Source organism: Acinonyx jubatus, chromosome A2 (genome assembly GCF_027475565.1).
Source record: "Acinonyx jubatus isolate Ajub_Pintada_27869175 chromosome A2, VMU_Ajub_asm_v1.0, whole genome shotgun sequence".
Classification (NCBI taxonomy): domain Eukaryota; kingdom Metazoa; phylum Chordata; class Mammalia; order Carnivora; family Felidae; genus Acinonyx; species Acinonyx jubatus.
Window position 1 is genome coordinate 23,321,913 of NC_069383.1, and position 26,452 is coordinate 23,348,364.

Below are 26,452 nucleotides of genomic sequence, written 5' to 3' on the forward strand. Positions count from 1 at the left end.
GTCCTTGCATAGTATGGTTTGGTGCTTCCTCCTGCCCTTTAGCATGAGAATAGTACTCCCAGGTAGGAGCTATTCCATGCCAGCTTCCTGCCAGGATGAGAAGAGTCAAGCAGAGCTGCAGCTGATCCCTGGACCCAGGAACAAGAAATAAGAGTCTGTCATAAGTCACTGAGATTTTGCAGTTGTTTGTATTAGTCTACCCCCAGGGAATACTACACAAGATTTTATATGTTCATCCTCTTTATGTATTATTCCTTTCTTATATCCATTTAAGGTTCTTTTGTCTTGAAGAATTAAAGACCAATTTTTAACTCCAGTTCAATTTCTTTTTATTAAAGTGCTTTAGTAGCCAAACAATGTTAACAACAATTAACACAACTTTACTGAAACACTCACAAATCAAAATCCTCTATAAATCACTCAAATAATGTTCTTCTAAGTAGTAACAGTAATCACCATTAGAGGCTAGTTAATCTGAATTTATTCCTAACCACACACAAGGGTTCTCAGATTAGAAGATTCAAATCAGTTTAACATATGGGGCTGGCTATCAATACCCTGAATGCCATCCCAGCAAGTCAGCGAAAAAAATGTTGTGATTGGAAACTAATCACTTTTCTTGGTGTCTCAGTTTCTCCATCTGCACTGAGAATTAATCTTCCCTTAGAGAAGATTTGTAAAAAAAAAAGTATGAAATGTTAAAGCTTAGCATACTTATATGCCTCAGAAAGCATTCATGTGCATATTTTTAAAAGGGCAACTTATTTGTTCTTGACACAAATTAAATACTATATGGCTTTAAGAGAAATAGATTGATGACTGCTCTTTCCTTGAAAATTGTCTTTTCAGTTGAACCACACTAAAATAGATTAATAAGGTTCATATATGATATGCTCAGTAAATTATTTTGATTGCAGTAAGGATAGCTGTCCTATTTAGGTAAACTTTACAAATTGTTTTAAGAAGTGTCATCCATTACTTAAACATTCTTCATGACCTTTCCATAAAAACAGAAAGCTGCTACCCTACAGCACAAAGAGGCGAAATCCAAGTTTTGGTTAGAATTCTGGTTTAGTTCCTTTGGATATCATTGGTAACTGTATCATGACTTCCAAATGAGACTGTGGTTGACAGAGTAAATAATCATATTTTTACTAGACCTCCGGTGCAATTTAAGTGGCCTGGTGCTATCATAAAAAAGATTCAGTAGTGTCCATATCAGTAGGGAGGGCATTTAAAATAAAAAAGCGTGAAAATATAGGTAACATAACTGTGGGGACAGAAGAGAAATAAAATGATCCTGATTGAATCAGAAGCTTTTCTAAAAACCTTGTTTCTGTTGAGAAGTATGTGATTTTGCTGTAAAAGAAGTTTAAAGAGGTTGGTACATCAACCCCTATATTTTCAAAGAAATGTGCAATACTTTTAGATAGAAACAGTATTGCTAAATCTCCACATGACACTTTGGAACCACTAGCAGTAAAAAGGGAAAAAAATCATTAATCAACATAGGAGATGAAAAATGGTAAGCTGTGATGCTCTTGCTATTCTATTCAATTAAAACATAAATCGATCATGAGCACAAATGGACATGCCATCTCAATAAATAAAACCTCCTGTAGTTACTTGTCATTTAAAAAGTGAATTGGATGAAAAGGATAATTTTCTACAGTGTACTCCATCATTTGAAGACTGAAGTAGTTTCAGAAAAACATGATACATCCTTAGAGGAGGCCTATTTCATATTGGCTGTGGCAGAGAACTCCATGCACTATACAGGAATACACAAAAAGATAATTTCCAGATTCAACATAGATCTCTTTGGGAGTAGAGAAAAATCACTTTATACAATATACCTTACTATAACATGCAGTACTTAGGTAATAGTAAATCATCGTCCTCCACAAAGAAGGTGCAGGTGCTCTAAAATCATCTTTGAGATAATAATTTTAGAAAGAGGTGTCAAAATTTTAAATTTAAAATACAGACTTAATTTCAAAGTTGGTTTTGCCAAACCTCTCATAAGTCCTTGGAATCCAGCGTGAGCAAGAAGGAAATGTTCTCCCTATTTCATGACTTGCACCTCCCATTACCTATGATGAATATCATGAGTTAAATACCATAATAAACTTATTCTCATTCTTGGGGCCAGCAAAGGCTAGGCTGGTTCTAGGCAACACTAAAGCAGGGAGCGGTCCCACAAAAGAGCCTGTCCAGGACTGATCCAGCAGATTTTCAAGGCTACCTGGGCACCCAACTCACCCCAGGGCAGGTTGACCAATTTGTTGTGACTCAGGATCCTACCCATGCACTATCTCCAGGCCCAAAGCCCCTAGAATGGCCCTGCACTACACTGGATGTCCTTGGGCTAGGCCAGTTCTCCCCTAGACAAACACTCCCAGGGCTGGAAACAAAGGCCAAATGGGCAGGGTAGGCAGAGCACCATTTATTGGAGCCAACCCCCATCTATCATATGCTTTTTAAGAGCTCAGTCAGTGATTCTGGAGCAGCTCCTCCCAACAGATGGGCTGTGAAAACACCTCTCTCTCCAGCCAGAGCTCATATGAATAGTGGAAATCCTCAGGCAGATCCAACCTCTGCCCCAGCACACTCTGCAAGCAGTTATCCACAGGTGAAAATTCAGAGTCCTGGGGTTTGTCATACCGGCGGCTGTTAAAAGCCTCAATGTTGGCCCTCAAAGTGCATTCTTCCGCTTGGAAGTCCCATGGCCTGGCATCGATGTCTGTGTTGGGAAGAGAGGAAGAAAAACATGTATACAACTCAGGACACTGCTTCTCTTATCACAGAGCATGGTCTATGGAATAAGAACAATGAAACTGCTCAGAATTTCCTTTTTATGGGGGGCAGGCATTGTACAAAGTAAGTATATAACATTCTGCCACTTTGGTTTAAAAAATACTCTTGGGGGACGCCTGGGTGGTTCAGTCAGTTAAGCGTCCAACTTCAGCTCAGGTCATGATCTCACAGTTTGTGGGTTCGAGCCCTGCGCTGGCAGCTCAGAGCCTGGAGCCTGGTTAGGATTCTGTGTCTCCCTCTCTCTCTGCTCCTCCTCCACTCATGCTCTGTCTCTTTCTCTCAAAAATAAAATAAACATTAAAAAAATAAAATAAAAGATACTCTTGTACATGCAGAGACTATCTTTGGAAGGAGAGTCTAGAAACTGGTAACAGTGATTACCACGGAGAAGGAAATAAGGCCCCTGAGGGAGGTGAACTTTTTTTTTTTAACTGTACTTCCTTTTCATTATTTTACTTTCTTATCAGTTATATGTATTATATTTTCCAAAATAGCAATTCAGTTCCTTTTACGGAGCTTTCCTAGGGGGATGAGAGTTTCCCATTTGAATGGAATCACCAGCTCTCAAAGAATGGAAAGAGGCAGGAAAGGGGTACAACAAGGAGAATCAGAATGGACCAATTATTGAAGACTTTACCTGATTCCCTGCGACCTCTGCCAGCATATGATAAATGTATGTGCCAGCTTCTGTTAAAATTATGACGTGAAAGCTTCCATGAAGATAAAAATAGAAAACAGATAATCTGCTATCTCTATTTATCCCACTCAGACACTTATTTCAGGGCTAGAGACACATCTTTTTCAGATCTCTTATGTCCCACATTCAATGGCTTATCTTTTTTCTTTTTTTTAAGATTTTATTTTTTAAGTAATCTCTAAACCCAATGTAGGGCTTGAACTTACACAACCTCAAGATCAAGAGTTGTACACTCTACTGACTGAGCCAGCCAGGCATCCCTTAATGGTTTATCTTTAAAGGAAGTACAGATTGGGTTTGGGCTCGTGATGGCAGCAACAACAGACATGTCATTTGCAGGATAAAACATTTTCGTGTTTTAAAAATCTACAAAAATTTAAATAGTTAATTGTGTTTTATGTCTCATAGAAGTTGTATCCTGGCTTGTTATCCACTAATCATATATTTCCCTTAGTTCTCTGGGTTCTTTACTGCAGCATTCTCTAAAATTCAGACAGGTTACAAATCTCAGCAAATATAAGTCATAGTCATCTTACCAAAAACTCTTAAATACAATTAGGCAAATAATGGTCAAATCCCACTACAGCGAATGTCAAAAGAATGAAAAAGCTCTCCAAAATAAATTCTTCCAAACTCTAGTCAATCTATCATATCTTGATAGTAAACCAGATGTTATACTGTCTCCTAACATGAGAGAATATGCAGTTCCCAATGTTACCTAGAATATATTATGGCTTAAAAGCTTTAAACTGAATCCATTGAAACTTCAGACCTAACTTTCAGTTTACAGATGATACCAGAGACAGATAGATAAGGTAAATGATGACACAAAGAAGCAAGAAATAAATCCACAAGGTGGATATTCTGCAGGACAACTGGCCTAGTTCTTCAATTAGTCAGCATTATGGGAAAAAAAACCCGAAAACAAAACACGGCTAAATTTAACAAATAAAAAGATAGAACAACCAGATGGAATTTGTGGCCCTGGGTTGAATTATAACTTGGAAAAAATAACTTTAAATAATATTTTGGGGCAAAGGAAGAATTCTGAAATTGGACTTATTGGATAAAATGAAAATATACTGATATGGAAAGATGTAGACAATGTTAACTGAAAAAAGATGATAAAACAGCATGTATAAATTGCTTTCACTTGAGTAAAATGTGTGTGTGTGTGTGTGTATGTAAAAAAAAAAAAAAAAGACCTGGAAGAATATCTAATAAGATGTTAACAGTGTCAATCTTTGGGTGGTACAAATAGGGCATAAATATTGTGATATAGTAAAGTTTTCTGACTTGTACTTTCAAACTGCTTTTTGTTATGTATGTATGTATGTATGTATGTATACATGTATGTATGTATGTAATTTATTGTCAAATTGGTTTCCATACAACACCCAGTGCTCATCCCAACAGGTGCCCTCAATGCCCATCACCCACTTTCCCCTCTCCCCCACTCCCCATCAACTCTCAGTTTGATCTCAGTATTTAACAGTCTCTTATGTTTTGCCTCCTTCCCTCTCTGTAACTTTTCTAACCCCCTTCCCCTACCCCCTGGTCTTCTGTTGAGTTTCTCAGGATCCACATGAGTGAAAACATATGGTATCTGTCTTTCTCTGCCTGACTTATTTCACTTAGCATAACACTTTCCAGTTCCATCCACGTTGCTACAAATGGCCAGATTTCATTCTTTCTCATTGCCAAGTAGTATTCCATTGTATATATAAACCACATCGTCTTTATCCATTCGTCAGTTGATGGACATTTAGGCTCTTTCCATAATTTGGCTATTGTTGAAAGTACTGCTATAAACATTGGGGTACAAGTGCCCCTATGCATCAGCACTCCTGTATCCCTTGGGCAAATTCCTAGCAGTGCTATTACTGGGTCATAGGGTAGCTCTATTTTTAATTTTTTGAGGAACCTCCACACTGTTTTCCAGAGCGGCTGCACCAGTTTGTATTCCCACCAACAGTGCAAGAGGGTTCCCATTTCTCCACATCCTCTCCAGCATCTATAGTCTCCTGATTTGTTCATTTAGCCACTCTGACCGGCGTGAGGTGGTATCTCAGTGTGGTCAAACTGCTTTTTAAAAAAAGTTTATTTATTTAAGTACTCTCTACATCCAACACGGGGCTCACACCTACAACTCTGAAATCAAGAGTTGCATGCTCTCCCGACTAAGCCAGCCAGGTGTCACTCTGCTTTTTAATAATAAAAGGTTATTTTAATTTTAGAAATCTTGTGGAGAAACCTGTCATTTAAAGGAATGTTTTAAAAAGGGGTAATTATCTCTTAATTTACTTGTTTCATAAAATGGAATTTTTTAAAGTAAACTCTACCCCCAACATGGGGCTTGAACTCATAACCCCAAGATCACTAGTTGCATGCTCCACTGACTGACCCAGCCAGACACCCCTATAATATGGATTTTTATAGTTAATATGGGACCAGGGTACATGTTATTTGGGGCAGTACCTTAAAGTTTGTTATATCAGCCCTGACTATAATCACATATTTTCTCATCCAAAATATGTAACAATTCATACCAAAAGGGTACAGATACACATTTGTTTAGTTTTGTTTAAACTCTGGGCAACTCCTGGAGGTCAAAAGCTCTAAGAATACTCACCATTCCCATAAGCCCAGTCATCATTCATGCGGTGGCGTACTTTCTGGTAGATGGCCGACATGGTTTTCATGTTGCTTTTTCTCCACTGGCGTCCCAAGTACTTGGTCTGTATTTTTAGCAGCTTCAGAACATAAAGTTGCAGCATGGCCTGTTTGACCTTGAGGGCCCGCTTTAAGATTGGAGCTGATTTGAATACCACCAGCATCTACCAATTTAAAGAAGGGTGGGAGTGAAGAGAGGCAGATAAGGATCTAAAGTTTCTTGGAGCTCCAACTCACAGACAATCCTTTTTTTTTAATGTTTATTTTTGGGATGGAGAGAGAGAGACAGAGCATGAGTGGGGAAAGAGCAGAGAGGGAGACACAGAATCTGAAGCAGGCTCCAGGCTCTGAGCTGTCAGCACAGACCTTGATGTGGGGCTCAAACCCATGAACTGCGAGATCATGCCCTGAGCCAAAGTCGGACATTTAACCATCTGAGCCACCCAGGCACCCCAACTCACAAATTAAGCCAAGCCTGCTGGCCTCAATACTCCAGGGAGCTTTTGGGAATCTATGGTCCAGGTTCTCTTTACATTTAGTCTTTAAGAATATAGAGGAATCACTCCATTTATATGTCACAATTCAAAGTTTCTAATATTCAAAGTACATGATATAAAGAGCAAAATAATTCTGTCAGCCACACGTCCCATTTCTACTGTTACAATTTCTCAAGAATCTTCTGGATACATAATTCTTTGTACACATATATTATTTTTATTAACAAAAACAACAGCTAGCTACATAACCTGTCATATTGTTCCATACCTTGCTTTTTATTTAACAATATATCTTGAAAATTGTTACACATCAGTATAGAATTGCCTCGTTCTTTTTTCCTGCCTCATTCTTTTTAATGGTTATATAATATTTTATTATAAGGATGTACCAACACTATTTAACCAGTTGGTCCTGTATTAATAAGCTTTAGGTCATTTCCAATCTTTCATAATTCATGCTGCAATGAATAATCTTAAGACTTGCATCATTTGGGATGTGTGATTATAATCCAAATAACAATGTTAACTTTCCAACCAGAGCTGCTCTGGGGGAGGGTCCATATTCAGCTCCTTATAAAGAAATAGACTGGTGAATAATTATCTCATATAGAATAAGTGCCCAGAATTAGGAGGTGTTCACCTTATGTGGCATTTAGTGCCTATCTATAGAGTTCACAAAGCAGGAAGTCCATAAATATTTACAATTTAAAAAATTCAGTCAGATAGGCACCTCCATGATCTGAAGCCCCACTCACCATGGTTCTGGAATGCTTCCATTTGGTCAGTTTATTGAGCAGCCTCAGAAGGTTGATGCAGGAAAAGAGGTTCCTCCAGCAGAACTGGTTGTTGTCTCCAGCTTCCTGTAATAAGGCAGACCCCCCATTGTGTCAATACCTACAAGGCTTCCATTCCCACAGAAACCTGGAAGTCACAGTTGGTCAGTTTAGGTGAGGCTTTCCTTATGAAATGCTACCTCCTCATCATTCTGCTCTTCACACACTAAGGCCTCAAAGCATGAAATACCCTTCATCTGAAAACACACGGCTGCCAATCCTGGAAGACTGTACCTAGAGCAAGAATTGGTTAGAAAGAGGACACATGAACATAGGAACTTCACTCAAGCCAGCCTTCTTGTGTAACTTTCTGTTTTAGATTCAGAAAAGAGATGATAGAATTTTACCTCCATATACTTTGCACTTATATAAGCTGTATTTGTAACTGCTAGGACTTATTCTGGTAGATTTCTTTCTCTCTTTCTCTTTTTTTAAGTAGGCTCTCTGCCCAACACGGGGTTAGAACTCATGATGCCAATATCAAGAGTCACATGCTCTATTAACTGAACCAGCCAGGTGCCCCTATTCTGGTAGATTTCAAACTATTTGGATCTGATATTCATTATGGATCTGATATTCATTATGATTGAATTTCTTTAATCACCCCACCCTCCTTTATCAAACCCCATTGCAGTAAATAGCTTGATTCTCCAGCACGGAAGCAAAAATGGCAGATGGTTAATTCTAACCAGGTGTTTCTCTTAACATGTTTATTGATAGCTTGTGAGCACCCAACCAGAGATAACAGATGGATGTCAGATTAGAAACAGGTATCTACTCACAGAAACATCTTTCAGGGACAAAAATAAGAGTGCTTCTGGATTTGGGGGCTGTAAATATACTGGTGTCAGAAGTTATATAAATCAATGAGTATGCATGGTGGCCAAACTAACATCTTGGAAATTATTCATGTCTACAAATTGATAGGAGAAAGTAGGAGTAGGAGATGATGTGTAGAAGTGAGCTGTCGTCTGAAGAATGGAAAATTATCCTCTGCTGCTTTCCCAAATTAATCTGAAGCAAGCAAGACAGGCATACATCCAATGTGGAACAAACCTCCAGGAATTTTGAGAGTATTAGAATCTACTACTAGATTCTAATAAATAAGACTAACGGTCAAAAAGTTTCATAGAAACTTTTTAGAAATATTATTTAAAAATAATGTTCTCTTTTCTGTAGTAAATGTTCAATATTGTGTTTCGAACTAGTCCCTGGAGAACCATCTGTTTCCTTCTAAGAGAAACTTCTATGGGAGTTTCCATTCTAGTGCATCAGCTAGTCAGCTTGTCCAAAACAGATAGGTTCTACAGATGTTCCATTTTGTGTGGTTAACAGAGGAATGGACTCTTAAATGTTTATTTATTTTTTTAAAGAAGCAAGGGAAACAGAGAACATATGGGAGAGACTAAGTATATCTCCACTGTAAGCTTCCTTTATCTTGATTTCTAATATGCTAGCATAAAAAGCCTTGCATTCCTTAGCACCTCAAAATATAATACGGGGGGTGCTTGACTGGCTCAGTCAGTAGAGCATGTGACTCTTGATCTTGGGGTCTGAGATCAAGTTGCACATTGGACATAGAGCTCATGTTAAAACAAAATAAAACAAAAGTATGGGAGTAGGGGAGTGGCCTCGTAGAAGCAGCATTGGAATAGACACACTAGGACACCTGGATTATGGCTTTGGCCTTGGCTGTATGACGGTAGATAAATCATTTCCCTGCTTCTTGTAAGAGGCTGAACTAGATCATCTTTAAGATTCTTCCACCTCTGGGGCGCCTGGGTGACTCAGTCGGTTAAGCATCTGACTTCGGCTCAGGTCATGATCACAGAGTTCGTGGTTCAAGCCCCACATCAGGCTCTGTGCTGACAACTCAGAGCCTGAAGCCTGCTTCAGCTTTTGTGTCTCCCTCTCTCTCTGCCCCTCCCCTGCTCATGCTCTGTCTCTCAAGTAAATGAAAACATTAAAAAAAAAAAAAAAGATTCTTTCACCTCTGATCATTCAATAACCCTGTGATTTACTCTGACTTTGTCCACTTGGCTCAAAAGTGAAGTTTTAAATGAAAGTAAGCTGATCGTGGCTGCCTTTTCCTCAAAGCTCACTCTCAAGAGTCCCAGGAAAGACATCTCAGTTCCCTCCTGAAGATAGTCTCATCTGCCCAGGGCCTTGCTCTTTTCTTTCTGATAATACTTCCCCACTGACTAAAACCAGCCTCACTTCCTGCATCACCAGATGCTGCCTGAAGTGGGCACTGAAAGAACACATGCTAGTCAAAGGCTCTCTCAGGACAGCCGCTCCCAGGCTTGGTGTCTGTTTGCAGCAGCAGGCTCTACATGAAGCCCTGCTCAAGCCTTCTGCCTTGTTCCAACCTAACAGACAATAATTTTCCAGCAGACCTTTAGTTCCATGGGGTGTCTTTTCAGATTTGCCAGACATGAGGGATTTTTCATTTATTTATGTTCACTCAAGGCAAATCACCTTCTTTCTCTTTTTTGGGGAGGGCAGGACTCAGCATATTGATTAAGATGTATACTTTTGTGGGGAGATATATATTGTGAACAGCAGCACTTGGTCATATTCTCTTGTTTCTGATACTTCACACTATCCAAAGCAAGACCTTAACTCACCTTCTACCAGCGAAAGTTAAAAAAGAAAACATTTGCCCATGTTTTGGTAGCATAAGCATATGTTTACAAAAATAATTCCACTTAGAATTGTACCCAAAATAATAAAATGCCTAGGAATAAACCTAACCAAAGAAGTGAAAGACCTGTACTCTGAAAACTATAGAACACTGATGAAAGAAACTAAAGAGGACCAAAGAAATGGAAAGGCATTCCATGCTCATGGATTGAAAAAAAAAAAAAGTATTATTAAAATGGCCATACTACCCAAAGCAATCTACGGATGCAATGCAATCCCCAACAAAATACCAACAGCATTTTTCACAGAACTAGAACAAACAACCCTAAAATTTGTATGGAACCGCAGAAGACCCTGAATAGCAAAGCAATCTTGAAAGAGAAAAAACTGGAGGTATCACAATTCCAGACTTCAGGTTATATTACAAAGTGGTAGTCATCAAAACAGTATGGTACTGGCACAAAAACACACAGATCAATAGAACAGAATAGAAAATCCAGAAATAAATCCACAATTAAATGGTCAATTAATTTTTTTTTTGGTCAATTAATTTTTGACAAAGGAGGAAAGAATATACATTGAGAAAAAGACAGTTTCTTCAACAAATGGTGCTGGGAAAACTGGACAGCTACAGGCAAAAAAATAAAACTGGACCACTTTCTTTTACCATACAGAAAAATAGGCTCAAAATGGATAAAAGACCTACATGTGAGACCTGACACCATAAGAATCCTAGAAGAGAGGACAGGCAGTAATTTCTCTGACATTGGCGGTAGCACTATTTTTCAAGATCTGTCTTCTGAGGCAAGAGCAACAGAAGCAAAAATAAACTACTGGGACTACATTAAAATAAAAAGCTTCTGCACAGCAAAGAAAACAATCAACAAAACTAAAAGGCAACCTATGGAATGGGAGAAGATATTTGCAAATGACATGTCTGATAAAGGGTTAGTACCCCAAATATATAAAGAACTGATACAACTCAACCCCCAAAAGACAAATAATACAATTAAAAAATAGGCTAAAGACATGAACAGACATTTCTTCAAAGAAGACATATAGCTGGCAACAGACACATGAAAAGATGCTCAATATCACTTATCATCAGGGAAATGTAAATCAAAACTAAAATGAGAGATCACCTCATACCTGTCAGAATGGCCAAAACAAAAAACATAAGAAAAAACGAATGTTGGCAAGGATGTGTAGAAAAAGGAACTCTCTTACACTGTTGGTAAGAATGCAAACTGGTTCCTCAAAAAGTTAGAAACAGAACTACCCTATGATCCAGTAATCATACTATGTGGTATTTGCCCCCAAAATACAAAAACACTAATTCAAAGGGATACATGCACCCCTATGTTTACTGAAGCATTACTTACAATAGCCAAGATATAGAAGCAGCACAAGTGTCCATCCATAGATAAATGGATAAAGATGGGGTGTATATATATATATATAATGGATTATTTTTCAGCCATAAAAAAGAATGAAATCTTGCCATTTGAAACAACATGGATGGAGTTAGACAGTATAATGCTAAGTGAAATAAATTAGAGAAAGACAAATACCATATGATTTCACTCATAAGTGGAATTTAAGAAACAAAATGAATGAGCAAAGGAAAAAAGAGAAAGACAAACTAAGAGACTCTTAAGTATAGAGAACAAACTGAAAGTTACCAGAGGGGAGGTGGTGGGGGAAATGGGTGAAATAGATGATGGAGATTAAGAGTACACTTATCATGATTAACACTGAGTAATGCGTAGAATTACTAAATCACTATATTGTACACCTGAAATTAATGTAATACTGAATATTAATTACACTGGAATTAAAACCAAAAACAACTAAAAAATTTTACTTACATACATCTGAGGTCTAAAAATTCAGTTCAGGGATCACATCCTACCCTTTCACAGCATCTCGAAGGCACTACAAAGATTCTGTTCTCAAGATCCATCTTAGCCCAGCTGACTGAGCCAAGCCAAATAAAAACAGAGGCTTACGCCAGTTATGTGGATAATTAACTCAAAAGACTGCTGAAAGAACAGAGTGTTTCTTCCTTTTGTACTGAGGAAATCAAATTGGTTGGAATCTGAGCACTAAAAGAGACTCAGCTTTTAGACTTGGCTAAGTCTAGTCCAATTCTGTCATCCACAGAAGCAAAACCTGAGGCTCAGGGAAAGGAAGGGCTTGCTTAAGTTCACATAAGTGCCCCAACCAGAGCTTGAACCTCTATCTCCGGTAACTGATTGAATTATAACACTATTTACGGTTCATCTTTATTTACTGTTCTTTATTTACTGTTCATCTTCTGGTCGCCCTTCTGGAATCCTAGACACAGAAGATGATTCCTGAGAGAAAATTTGATTTGATCCCCTGCTTTCTCAGCTTCTTCAAAACCTAATGGTAAAGAAACTTTCTTAAGTCCTCTTATAATCGTTATTTCAAACAAGCCTAATAGTTTCCAGAAACAACAACAGCAACAACAACAATAACGACAATAATTAGGTTTCCAGTTGTAAAGGGGAACATCTGACTGAGTTCGGTCAGTCTATGATCAGATCGAACCTTTGAAGTACTGCTAGGGGCACCTGGCTGGCTCAGTCCAAAGAGCATGCAACTCTTGATCTCAGGGTTGTGAGTTCGAGCCCCATGTTGGGGGTAGAGATTACTTAAATAAATAAATAAATAAATAAATAAATAAATAAATAAAAACTTAAAAAAAAACAAAAAAACAAAAAAACAAAGAAGTACTGCTAAGTGTTAAATCTAATACATCACAAACCTTCTCAGCTTATTAAAGTCCCTAGTGATGATTCTTATTTTCAGACTGATATCCAGCTTTTCAGTGAAAATCAGTTTCTAATATTAACTTGGTTGTTATGTAATGACTCCATGGGAGTTTCATAGTCCAGGAAAAGTTTATGTTCACCTAATGGCCCAATCTCTTCCTTTTACAGATGGAACTTCTACAACCTACAACCTACTTGATCAAGGTAACTTAGAGCTGTAGTTCTGTCTGCCTTTTCTATATTACAAACTAGTCTATTTCTTTGCTTTGGGCTTCAGGTGTTCCACGCCATGTCAGTCTTGCATTTATTTGAACCTATTTGAAAAAAAAAAACATTTGCTAGGTTTTAACACTTAATTATTGTAAATTCACAATAATAACCATTTCTCGGGAAATGATTTTTTTATTCATTCCGTTATTGTGGTTCACACAACTGAAAATGAATTCATATTTCTAGCTTAGAATTTCTTCCCTACCCCTCCCCCCCAAAAAAGGAATTTCTTTTCCCAATCACTATAGAGGAATTCCCTTATCATATGGATTTCTGACAGTTAAGGCACTGCTGGATTAAGGACCTGGATATCATAAAAGAGAGCTGTAATTCTTAAGTGGTATGAGTAAAAAAAGGAGGAAGGAGAAGAGAAAATGTCAAAATCATTTGGGGAGCTTTAGCAAAACAAACTATTATTTGCACCCTGGAGAGGGATCTGCACATTTGAATTTGAAAACTCATTCCATAGATTCTAATCTCATACCCATAACAGAAATGATGTTTTAACAAGAAAAATGATAACATGGTAAAAAAAACATTTATCCATAGTTCTTCCTCTATCCTCTATATAAATATACCTCATAGAAAATTGGATATTTACCTTATGATGTGTTTGCATTATATCTAGAACAGAGAAACAATAATGCTAAAGGCAATTGTGGTTTTAAATAGTGATGGTCACAAATCATTGGTTAAATAATGTCTGGAATGAATGTTAGAGACCTTAATACTTGAACATGATTATATTCCAATAAGAAAATAAAAACTAAAAACACAACAACAAAAATCTTCTGGGATATCTAAAAATATCTGGATTAGGAAGTTATAAAAACAAAATTTAATAAGGATAGATGAAAGGATCAGGTACATAAATTTAAGTGATATGAACATAATTTTATAGATCTTTCTGAATGTAAGTCAAACCCAAATTTGAGGAATTTGCAATGAACTACCTTTTAAAAATTAACTTAATAATTTTATTTACATATATCTAAAAGGAAATGCCAAATGTTTCTTTGCAAATGGCTAAGTCACGTAAATTCTGACCCACTATTTTGGCTCTACCCGGACAATACTTCATCACTCTACCCATTTTCTCATCAGTAAAGGATGTGATTCGGCAAGATATTGAGAAACCTCTAGCTCTGATACTCAGAGATTCCACATATACTACTTCTTCTCATTCCTCCATCCTTAATCTATAGGCCTACCTGAACATCTACATTGTTCAAAATATGCCCTTCTTTGTATGTGATGCTGGTGTTATTAAATCACTTTCTGTAGAAAAACAACAACCATTTTGAACTGAGTTGGCTTGGCAGCAGTGACAATGGATTTACACAGAACTTGCCACATTTTTGGGGCCCAAATATCTGTCAAAAAGGAGAGGAAAGGAGGAAGGGGTGTAATCTGTATGAATTCTCTTTAGGGCCAACAGACCACAAAGAAAGCTGACCTACAAACTTACCATCGTTTCAACATACTCTAAAGCAGTGATGTTTCTAAACTTTTTATTGCACATATCTCTCAGTAAATAATTTTTGTGTGCAATCCTAAATATACATGTTTGCTTATAAGTTAGAAATACATTATTGTAATAACATTATGTATGTTCTAATATATACATAAATATGGAAAAAGATGTTAATACATAAAAGATCAAAATATTCCATCCCCCAAAGCATCATCTTGCTCACTCTACTTTTTATACCACTGCCCCAAATAACCATTCAAATGATGAGTATTCTACAATACTTGCTGAAGCCATATCACTGACTTTTCTAGCAACCTATCTTCCACACAATCATGCATTCATTACACTTCTATGTTTGGAATTTAATTTTTTCCTACTTTAATGGATTGAATTTGAATATAGACATTTGGAGATCCAAAAATTGTAAGCCTTCCTATACCAGGTATGTAGGGAAGCTTCTCAGTACATGGGTAAGGATGTCTTATTGTAGAGCTAAACATGTTGACAAAATGGGAAGACTTTAGAAAGTGCCTTTAACTTTGACCTTATTTCATGTCCATTAAATGTGCAACTGGAGTTCTAGATGAAGTTGAACTCAGTTCGAATTCAGAAAACTGAGAAAATATGAACCAAGACTACCTCAGCTGAGTAATTCTATTTCTAGGAATCTATCTTAGATAATCAGAGACAAAGTCAAAGATTCATGTGTGAGGATGTTCATTTTGGAGTTACACAGAAAACCCCAACAGTAGTAGAAAACAATCAATTAAGAAAATTAAGAAGAGGAATATTATGTGTAGCTATTAAAAATTATGTTCTTGGGCGCCTGGGCGGCTCAGTTGAGTGTCTGACTCTAGGTTTTGGCTCAGTCTCATGGTTTGTGGGTTTAAGCCCTACATCGGGCTCCATGCTTGCAGTGTGAAGTCTGCTTAGGATTCTCTCTCTTTCTCTGCCCCTCCCCAGCTTGCTCTTTCTCTCAAAGTAAAAAAATAAACTTAAAAAGAAATTATGTTCTCAAATATGTTTAAAGTCACATTGTGATTTAAATTTTATCATGTAAATTGAAACATAACCCAAAGTCCTTATTCTTTTAAATAATGTGTGTGTATATATATGAGTGAATATGTACATATATGGTGATTGCAGCAAAACATTAACAGTAGTTACATGTAGGCAGTGTAATTAAGGTATTTTTGTTTTCTTCCCATTATTTTTCTGTATTTAGCCAATTTTCTACAATGGTATATACTGATTTTATAACCAGGAAAAAAAATTGCAATATTATTTAAAGAAAATCCTACACATTTATAAAAACCCAGTTCATTTTCTGTTTACAATGAATTTATTGAGCCTGGAAAAGAGATAAATCTTACTCATATGAACATTAGTCTTTTCTGAGTACAGAAGCCATCAGTTTAGATAAACAAACCATTATGTCGAGGACCTACGTGGAGTAAACTTGCTAGTTACTTAAGCCCATGATTGGGCTCAGGGGGAGTACTAGTACCATGAATTCAAGCGAGAAAAATCTGTGGTTACCAAATGAAACCACCAGGTGCCACTGTTGCTTCACAGAAAGGAGAGGACTACCTAGCATGAACTGTTTTATTTAGAATAGATACGTGCTTTCACCTGCTCATGGATAACAATAAAATCTTCTCAGAGGCATGACAATTATTTCAATAATTTTATGCTCATATCGTCAAAGATCCATCAAAAGATATTTGAAGGTATAATTTCCATCAATTTTCTATATGTGGGATTGAGAAAAAAGAACATATTGCACTAAGAAATAGATTTCAGCCATTAAAAGCTGACTTTATGTTTTGAAATGCCCTACTAACAGTAGCACTTTAATGCTGTATACCACTGTTTCCTGTGAGAAAGTGCTTTCCTCATTCCAACTCTGAATGGTAGGGATGTAAGTCTCCACCCTGGCTCTGCTACTTTCAACTGTAAGCTTTTGGCAGTTAAATTCTCCATCTATAAAACAGTAATATCAAGCTTATACAGTTATTTTATTTTATTTTATTTTATTTTTTTATACAGTTAAAGTTTGTTTCTTTATTTTGAGAGAGACAGCATGCGGAGTGCACACGTGAGTGGAGGAGAGGAAGAGAGAGGAGAGAATCCCAAGCAGGCTCCGCACTGTCAGTGCAGAGCCTGACACAGGGCTTGAACTCACGAACTGTGAGATCATGACCTGAGCTGAAATCAAGAGTCGGATGCTCAACTGACTGAGCCATCTAGGCACCCCTTACAGTATTTTATAGACTGAATAACATCATGTGCATAAACAGGGTTGTTAGACAACTTATTACCTCTCTCTATAGGCATAAGAAGCTCCCAGCTTCCTTGGCTGCTGAGACCACATCTAAGTGAGACAGGAAATCTCTGCCCTGATGCTAAAAAGGGTGCTAGATTTAATATCTTAGGACATGGGTCATTTTCTAATTCAGGATCTGTCATCTATGAGGAGTGGACTATGATAAGTCACTTCATCCACTGGGCCTTCTGGTTTTTCATCTTTGAAACAGGGGGTTGGGCTAAATGGCTCTCAGTTCCCCTCCAGCGAAGAATCCTATGGTTCTATAAAACCTGTACCACAGAAGGTATCATTCTATTTGTGTATAATATACTTTTCGGATAACATGTTTTGCAGGTATTAAAGTTGGGGGACACGTGGGTGCTATCATCCAGTCATTCAGCATTTGAGCTCCTTCCATGTACCATAGTGCTACACTCTGGGGATATAAAAATGAAGATGATGCTCTTCATTCCTTCCTGGAAGGAAACTCTTCCTTCAAGGAGTTTTCAGTTAAATGGAGAAACAAATATAGATAACCAAGTAAATGCAACAGGGTGAGGGTGTGAACTCAGTATATCTTAGGGGGTATATCTACAAGGCAGACAATTGATCTTCAATATGCTGTTGATTAGTCCATTTCATGAAATTCAAAATAATGCTGAAGAACTTTCTGATTTGCTTAAAGTTGTTTCCAGGATGAAGACATTTCTGGGTCAATCTTCTGTGGCTATTACCAACTTTTGGCTTAGAGGGACCTAAGCAAGGTACACTTCTACTTTTTACAATCTATATGAAAATGAAAAGTGAATAGCCTGTGACATAGCAGAAAGGAGACAGATCATTGTTTGGAATAGACCAGTAGAAATTGTCCTGTCATTTAGCACAGATGTTCACATTCAATTTCAGTCCCATTATCTTTCTAAATTCCCTCTCCTCCTTAGTGTTTGTCACTGACCCTTTTCTCTTCTCTGCAAATTATGATGCGCAGCTTTTCCCAATTTTGCTCAACTGGGTCAGCAGCTCTAAGCCCCCACTGCCTCTGTGCTCTTGCCAATATGCCTTTATTGATCTGAGACTCTCAAACCAGGGGCATGAGGAGGCTGGAGAAGAAATGGAAGAGTAAATAACAGCCTGGCAATTTCAAAAGCTACCAAATTCCCCTCTGCTTACCAGACTCTCTGTAGTAAGCTCCGGCAAATCCTGGATGGTACAGCAAGGGTAATCCAGGACTGAGATGCTGCAGGACACAGAGAAAGGGACAGGCTTTAGGGAAATAGCGATGGCAAAACATGGCAGTATCTGAAATGGCAGGAGTTATTTCTCTCCAGCAGGCCCCATCTATTTCCCAAAGCGCTTAGTGAACTCAGCTGAAACTGAGGGTTGTGGTGCCAGGAAACTCCAGCTCCAGTCTCCTCTCCTCAGTCATGAGAGGAACAAACAGAGTTCCTTCAGGCTGGCCCCCCATCTGGCAGATGCAAAAGAGACCAGCAAGAGAGCCTGTAGGATAGCCACCTTTCTCCTCCCTTCTTTAAAATGCATGGACAATTGTGTGCATTTGTGTTTTTGCATTTAAGTGTATGCTTGTGTGTATGTGTGAACTGCGTTCCCAGAGATGCTGCCCAACCTTCAAACTTGCTGCCCAATTACTAACAATCTGTGGATGTGAGGATGAAATGAAGCTCTCTCCTGTGTCCTTTACCAAATGTTTCTGGAAGCCAGAAGCTCTGGGAAATATCACAGAAGCCACTCCTGAAGGAAGCTTAAGACAGAGGCAGCTTCCTACAGCAGGGCCGATCTAGTAGTTCAAGAATGGTAATGGCATCTGTCCCCAAAACCCACAGTGGGGGACTGCAAGGGAGCTGGAGGCTCTGCAGTGAGCCCAGAGAAGCAGGCATGAGTAGGCAGGGGAAATGAGGCACTGCATGACGACAGAGACAGAATTACTCAAAATTACAGTTCTTGCTTTCCTTTTCTCCTTTCTTTGTTGGTACAATGCAGAATTTAGCTCATCTCTAATGCTTCCTCTGGTTCTGACATTCCATAAGGTTTATAACCAATCCATCTGAACTAGTGCAGTTGGAAATGGATAAAGGATGTTGTCAAAGCAGGGGCTATAAAGAGGAGTATGGGGTTTCCTGGACCTGACCCTACATTTCAAAAGTCAAAACTCTATCCAAGCAGGGGTGCCTGGGTGGCTCAGTCGGTTAAGTGTCAGACTTCGGCTCAGGTCATGATCTCATGGCTCGTGAGTTCAAGCCCCACGTTGGGCTCTGTGCTGACAGCTCAGAGCCTGGAGCCTCCTTAGGATTCTGTCTCCCTCTCTCTCTGCCCCTTTCCTGCTGTGTCTCTTTCTCTCAAAATAAATAGATGCTGAAAAAACAAACAAACAAACAAAAAACAAACCAAAACTCTATCCAAACAAAAAGCAACAATTTGTTTACCTAGAAATATTTACCTTTGTCCAAGAAACTCAACGATAACCTAGGGGAACCAAGATAGAAGAAGAGAGGGCAGTGGAACAACCTATAACGTTGCTCATCATCTTAATTCACTCTACTGGATTCTCCAAAGGTTGCCAGTTCTGTACTGCTCCATTAGGATAAACTTTCTTGGCTGGCGTATCCACTTATCTACCCACCTCCCACAGACAAAGCCCCATGGCTATGTAGGTGCTGGCAACCAGGAAATGGGGGTGGGAAATCAAAGATGGATGTGTTGCAGTCTCAGTGAATGGAATTTTAGCCTAAGGGGGCCAAAAATAAAGTTACAAGTTTCTGGAATATCTATCTGTATTGTAAAAGCCATGATAAAACTATGCAGTAAGGATGTAGGAGTGCTCCAAGTTTTCAGGGATCATGCAACAGTAAAGCTTACAGGTGATGCAAAAGAGGACCATCTTATCCAAGCCAATCTTAGTAAATGATGTAGGCTGGCACTACCACTCTCCCAATTCCAAATGGAACCCAATAGACACCTATCAGATTGTCTGCCTCTCCCGTCTAGGCCCATGGTGCAGGGTAGGTATTTAGTTCCTGAACCCCAGCCATACTTGACTGATCCAAGCAAGGATGGATCTCCAACCCCGGAAATGTGGAACAGGACTCTTGTATGTTTCTCTTAATTAATGCTTATATAAAATCTCTATGATATAGTGAGAGGATGTATTATTTTCATCATAAGATGAAAATACTGTGGCTCAAAAAAAAATGTCCTTACTTAGATTACATAGCTAGCAAATGGCAGGTCTCATGACTCTGGGTTCCATGTGTATGTTTTATTTTAAACTACGTATAAGTAGGCTGCCTCTCTATGGTGGATTTTCAGGCAGTACTGACAAGACTGGTGAGGCACCATCTCCTGGTGCTCTCCAGTCAACCCAAGTAATCACATCAGCCTTCTTACTTCTACTTTAGGAGCTCTGCCTCTGGTAAAAGCATTTCTGGTAAACTTTAATTAGCATGCTTCCAGTTCTTGGGGAAGTAGCAAACTAAAGAACAAGGATTTACTCTGTAACCCCCAAGTCCCCATTTGGCTGGAGGAGTGGAAAGCAATTTGTATTCATAGCGATTGTGACCAGAAAACAATTTTGTGTTTTGATCCTGCCTCTAATGCTTACTTAAGTGGTCTCACTAGCATGTTAATCTTGAGCAAGTCAATGAAGCTCTCTGAATTTGTTTCCTACTTGGTGAAATGGGAATAAAATTTGTAATACCTCTTAGCGCCGAGGAGATTAAATAAAATACCCTATATTTGTCTTATTACAAACTGATCTAAGTAAGGATCTATTATTTACCTTCAGTTACAAATTCGGTATAAGACTACAATTTACAAAGAAGCATAATTGATCCAACTTATGATTTATACTAAAATCAGGGCTGGCCAAATAAGAAGTCTGTTTCACAAAAAAATATCTTCTGGATCCTTCTGCCATAGGGCTAAAATTTCAGTGTTACAGTTTTATTTATTTGAATCATGACATTTTTCAGTTTTCAAAACTGTTAAAATACAAATACCTCTGTGAAGAGGCCAAACCACACACCCCATCATCAACTTACACTTTAAGGAAATTAAATTTAAGAGTGACAGCTCTAACATTGAAGGGACTAGGGACACAAGGAGAACTGAAAGGCTCAGAGATGTATATTTCTCAATCCATTCCAAAAAAGACCTTTGAAATAAATCTGTCCAGAGTCCATACCTGTTTTTGGCAGTGATGTAGGACAAGATATTTTGATTGAAGAACTTCAGGATCAAAGGAATGCAGTTGGCAAATACCAAATGTTGTGATACATATTCAAACTGAATTAAAAGATCCAAACAGAAAGGTTGCTTATTTGGGGGAGAACAGAAAGTGTGTATGAAAAAGATAGGCAAGTACAACTCTAATATCCATTCCTAAGAATATCCAGTGTCCACTTATGTTATCAGCCATCCTGAGAAATGGGAGAAGCATCATCAGCCAGCTCATCCTACATGGAGGACGATCTTCAGTGTGTGTACGTTGTTGCAAGAAGCTGACCAAAAGCACAAAACACAAGCAAGCCAGAAAGAAAATCCCACTCCAGATAAATAGAAGGAATCGCTGTGAAATTTGTTCCTAAGCTCAACAAGAAAGGAAGGCTCCCTGAGGGAGTTGTCTTCCATACCAAACCTCTGGCTCATAGTGTTTCCACAGTGATTGATATAGCAGAAACAGGTGTAGCTTACTCCCAGCAACTGCTGGCATCACTCAGTCAGGATGGATATGGCACACAGTAACCAAGAGAACCACTGGAATGTGGGCTCCAGCATGAGTCTATGTGGTTCACTGTATTATCCCTGTACTTACAATATCAGTATATTAACGAATGGATCAATAAAAGCCCTGCACTGAGAATAAGTCCAAGATCTCTTTGATGGCTAAACACCCGAACATAGGGGTTCCATTTTGCTCGCTTGAATTTGGATGGGGTTTGTGTCTGGGAAAACCTAGTGGGCAGTGTCATGGAGTTGCATCACCTAGGTTTTGCCTGTGATACACTGAGGAGCGTCAGAGACAGTGTGCTCCAGATCCAGAACCCAGACTACTGGGACAGTACAGAAACTGTGTTGAAAAAGCAGAAAATTGTGGTGTTTTAAATCCCTTAGCTTTTCCTGGTCACCAAGAAGTAGCCATGGAAACAAACCAAGCTGCCCTCTGCCCCTGGGCGTGTGGTTAGAGGTGGGGAGTCAGCTTGGGCTGCCCATTTCTTTCTTCTGCTCAAATATTTTCTCCCTGGCAGCTGACCCAGGGTATTTTCCAAAGCTCCAGATGGAGCAGCCAATACATACCCACTATGAAGTTATGGAAAATGTTTTTCAGTTAGAGATGTATCTGTAGACTTGTTGGGATTCACTGACACTGACACACACTGGCAAGGCCCATCAAGCCACCCACCTGTCTGGCTGTTGATCCACATACTGCCCACCAAGAGAAGCAGACAGAAAAACATATCCACGGTTCTCTGTTCTTTCTACTAGGAACACCATCTCCCACCCACCCCTTCTCCTCCCAGCCCTGCTGTTGCTCAGCAAACATTGGCAGAAGTGTGAGCACCCAGGACACCCGTAACACACCCAAAGATGTCTCTGGATGTACTAATGTGGAGAAATACCCTGATTATATAGACAAACCTCAAGGACACAGAGCCTGCAGGAGCCTCTGTGTACTCTGAGAACCTGCTGTTCTAGCAACAAGCTTGGTTCTGACTTCTTAGGAGGACAATGGAGCAGAGACACTGAGCAGTCATGAGAAGTCTCCCTCTCCTCCCCATGTTCTCATCACAGAGACCATCCATTCTCTGCTCCCAGGTTCCCCCATATCTTGGCAAAGCCCACAGAATCAAGTCCAAACTCCTTAGCATGGCAAACAATGCCTTCATGGGGAAAAGGCTTCTTAACCTTTCTTAGGAAAGGTTTCTTAGGAAATCTCGGTTTCTTTATCTATAAAACAGTGATAAAATAAGACCTACCTCATAGGGTTAAGAGAATTAAATGAGAACCCATAGGAACTTAATAGAGTGCCAGGCACATTAGAAGTACTCAATAACCGTGTGCTATCAACTGTGTGATTTGCTCCCTGCCATCGTCTCTAGCTTCATGTATCACCAGCCCTCCCCATCTCCCCCCACCCCAGGCAGAACTCCAGCAACATTTAATCAGTTTCCAAAGGTACTTTGCTCTCGCTCTCTCTCCTCTGGACTTTCACAAATTAACATTTCTGCTTGAAAGGCTTCCCATCTTCCTTCCCTGACAACTCCCATATCTTGGCTAACATCTGTTTCTTTAGGACTCAGGTTAGAAGTCACCTCTTCCCCGTCTCAGGTTGGATTACCAGCTAATACTTACCTGTATCCTGCACTTACCATTCCATAATTAGCTATTTATATATCCATACCTTGTACAAGACTTCAAAGCCCTTAAGAGCCAAAACTGTGCATTATTCAGAATTCTATCTCAAACATTAGAAAAGTGCTTCACATATAGAAAGGTATGCTCAACATACTTTTTCCTTTTTTTTTTTTTTTTTAATGGAATGCTTGAATCCTGTCTTCTACTGCTTCAAAGCTGGCTGGGCACATTCCCAAGAAGCGAAGAATTCTTACCTACAACCCTTGGATAATATTCAAAGGACACAGATGTCTGCACCTCACATCCTACTTCAAACCCCCCCACCCTGCCCCAGCCCCATGCAAGCCTATGCAACAGGTATAGAGATTCCCTGAGGAAGACATAGAAAAGGTTGAAAGATGTTCAACTGGACTACAAAGGCCCCTGCATCCTCTCTTTGGGAAGCAGGGCCTGGGGGACACCTGAGACCTGTGGAGGAGCACTGCTAGCTGCTCACCTGGTAGATATGGTTCAGTTTGAAGTGTTTGAGGAGTAGCAGGAGCAGAGCAGAGATACTCTTTACGATGATCTCCTTGTGCCTGTTCACATCCATTCCCAACTTCATGCTCTGAAGAACAGTGATGCTATAATGAGGAGAGGAGGAGTCAGTGCAGAGAGTAGCCGTAGAGAGAGGCCTACAAGGACCCAGGTATTTGGGTCAGAGACAACATATACAAGAGAACCAGAACTTGGCAGATCTGAACTTCTATGCTAGGAAACCTCCAGAGCTACCCCTTACCACCCTGTCTGGAGAAAAGCTCCTCTGCTCTCTTTGTTTTTCTCTTTCCTTTGGCAAGTTCAGCCCTTGGCAAAGTTCAGCCCTTGTCTACCCATATACCTGCGCAGTCAGTGTCTGGCACTGATGTTGCCCTGCAGACCCTCAATTCTGAGCTAAATAGAACCTAGCAGAGAGCACCAGTGTAAAGTGGTTACTGGTAAGGGAGGGGAGACATCTTTGGAGACAATCCCTATAAGGGTTATCAAGGTGGGGTGGGGATTAGAGAGACACTAGATGAAACAGCTAGCATTCAGCAGCCAACCCAGTTGAAGCACTCACGGCATCTCCTCAGGCAGGACATCAGCCAGGATATTGATAGAGTCTGTCTTAGCCTTGGAGGTGGGGGCTGCAGCCAGTAGAATCTTAAGCAGAGCAATCTAGGAAGTAGAAAATGAGGAGATCCATCTCTGTCCATTCCATTCAACAGACTATTTTTCCATACCTCAACAGCCCTATGAGAAGTAAGGCTTCCTCTATGTCCATTCCTCAATAATCAAATCTTCTCAGCCTCCAGAAGGGCAAACAGGTGCCTAATCCTGAGAGGCCTGCCTATGAGGCTATGGACCCAGAAGGGAGCTTATAGGCTATTCTGCTTCAAGATTGTTCTTTCTAAAGAAGAGGATGGAAGGAAGAGAGTGAGGGGGCAATGTCTAGAAATAAGGTGAGAGGTATAAGCATGATCTCACCTCCTCTATCCCTTTCCTCCCTCTAACCCTGACCATCAACATCCTCACCACTCAGCCTGAGGCTATCCAGGACATGACAGACCATGGCAGACTTCAAAGGGTCGAGGATATTTACTTAGAAGGAGGGCCCCCAATGCATCCTGCATGGATCCCACCTTATTCTCCACTCCTCCCAAAGAAGAACTTGGGAGTAAAGCCAAATCCTCCTTCCTCTTGGAGAAGCCCTGAGGAAAGCTCAGAATTCTCATGTGTTAGACAATGCCTTGCCTCAGGGTTGAATGCTCAGGAAATAAGCTCAAATGATGGATGGCTCAGCTTGAAATGGCTCTCAACTGTCTGTTCCTTGCAGCAGAGAAGGGCAGCTCAGCCCAGCAATCTCCTTACCATGTACTGGGGGAGGCTGTAGAGCATGCCTTGGTAGAGGATTTCACATGGTGTCTCTGGTACCACCTCTTCCCCCTATGGCAGGAAAACACACAGTTTGCCCAGGCCGTTTTCCAGTTGACCAAAGGCTATGTTTTCTTGGTTGTGAAGGGTGGCATGAAAAGAGCACTGAGCTGGGAGTCAGATCTAGGTTCTTATTCCAGCTGTGTTAATGACTCATTGTATCACTTTGGGTAAGCTACTTTTCCTTTTTGGGTCTTAGTTTCCTCTTCTTTAGGATCACTGGGCTGGTCTGATGTCCTCTGAGGGCTCTTTCAGCCCTGATAATCTGATTCTGGTTTTCCCATTATCTGGAATCAATCCAGAATTCTTCTTTCCACATCACATGTTAGATCAGGAATCAGACCACCTACCTAGGAATTGGCTCAGACCACTGCTTTGCTGGTCACACAGGAACTTAAGTCAGGGTGCATGTATGCCTGGGACACTAGAACAGATACCCCACACAGAAGCACTTCCTATGGTGTCAGTCTGAGGCCATCCAAGAGCTCTCGAATGCTCTTAAGTGAGAGGTAGGTAACTCAGTAGAGAAAGTTGATAAGGGAGTTGGGTAACCCATGGCCCAGAGAGGCAGGAAGGAGTATTAGCAGGGAAGCTTTTGGGTAGAAGCTATTTTCTTTCCTTTTCCAACAGCCCCTACTACATCCCTTCCTCCTTAATGACAAGGCCCCTTATGCACAACTCTCTTTGTCCTTTGATGACCCTATCTAAGCCTTTTATAAGAGTGGGAGGACAGGGGCCTCCAGTGCTCAAGGGGTTACTCAGGCCATTGTCCTCTTTGGCCAATGCAGTCCTTCCTCTCACAAGGTACCTCTATTCCAGGGCAAGGTTCACTGCCTTGAGGCACCTGAGGCACTGCCTGAGGTCTACCCTGAGGCAGGGAGGGATAACCTGACCCTTGCCATCCCAAATAACTCAGCTGCTGCTTAAATGGGCATTCAATAAACTCAGGCAATCCTCTAAGGTTGCCTTCCTGCTCTCCAAAAGATCTATGTCATACCTTCCCTTTTCCCTTGTCCTCAAACCAATCCCCTCACCCCACAACCCCTCAATAGTTGCTAACCTGGCCTCATACTTCATGGAGAAAACAGAAGCAATCAGACAGGCACACCCTCGTCTTCTCAAC

At 39.8% G+C, this 26,452-nt stretch overlaps 1 protein-coding gene across 4 annotated transcripts in view; it reads right to left on the reverse strand.

Moving 5' to 3' along the window:
• Nucleotides 1-304: 304 nt before the first annotated feature.
• The window catches only part of STRIP2 (striatin interacting protein 2), a 47,355-nt gene continuing 21,207 nt past the window's right edge, over nucleotides 305-26,452 (reverse strand). For 3 of the 4 annotated variants that reach the window (XM_053218093.1, XM_027075444.2, XM_027075442.2), the window contains 8 exons: nucleotides 25,267-25,341; nucleotides 24,476-24,573; nucleotides 23,876-24,002; nucleotides 21,209-21,309; nucleotides 18,181-18,247; nucleotides 7,440-7,544; nucleotides 6,147-6,351; nucleotides 305-2,743 (listed from right to left, as the gene is read on the reverse strand). In XM_053218093.1, the coding sequence (XP_053074068.1) occupies nucleotides 2,493-2,743; nucleotides 6,147-6,351; nucleotides 7,440-7,544; nucleotides 18,181-18,247; nucleotides 21,209-21,309; nucleotides 23,876-24,002; nucleotides 24,476-24,573; nucleotides 25,267-25,341 (1,029 nt within the window). In that variant the 3' untranslated portion in view covers nucleotides 305-2,492. Of the gene's footprint in view, nucleotides 2,744-6,146; nucleotides 6,352-7,439; nucleotides 7,545-16,811; nucleotides 18,111-18,180; nucleotides 18,248-21,208; nucleotides 21,310-23,875; nucleotides 24,003-24,475; nucleotides 24,574-25,266; nucleotides 25,342-26,452 lie in introns of those variants that run through there. The other variant, XM_027075445.2, reaches the window with a different exon arrangement.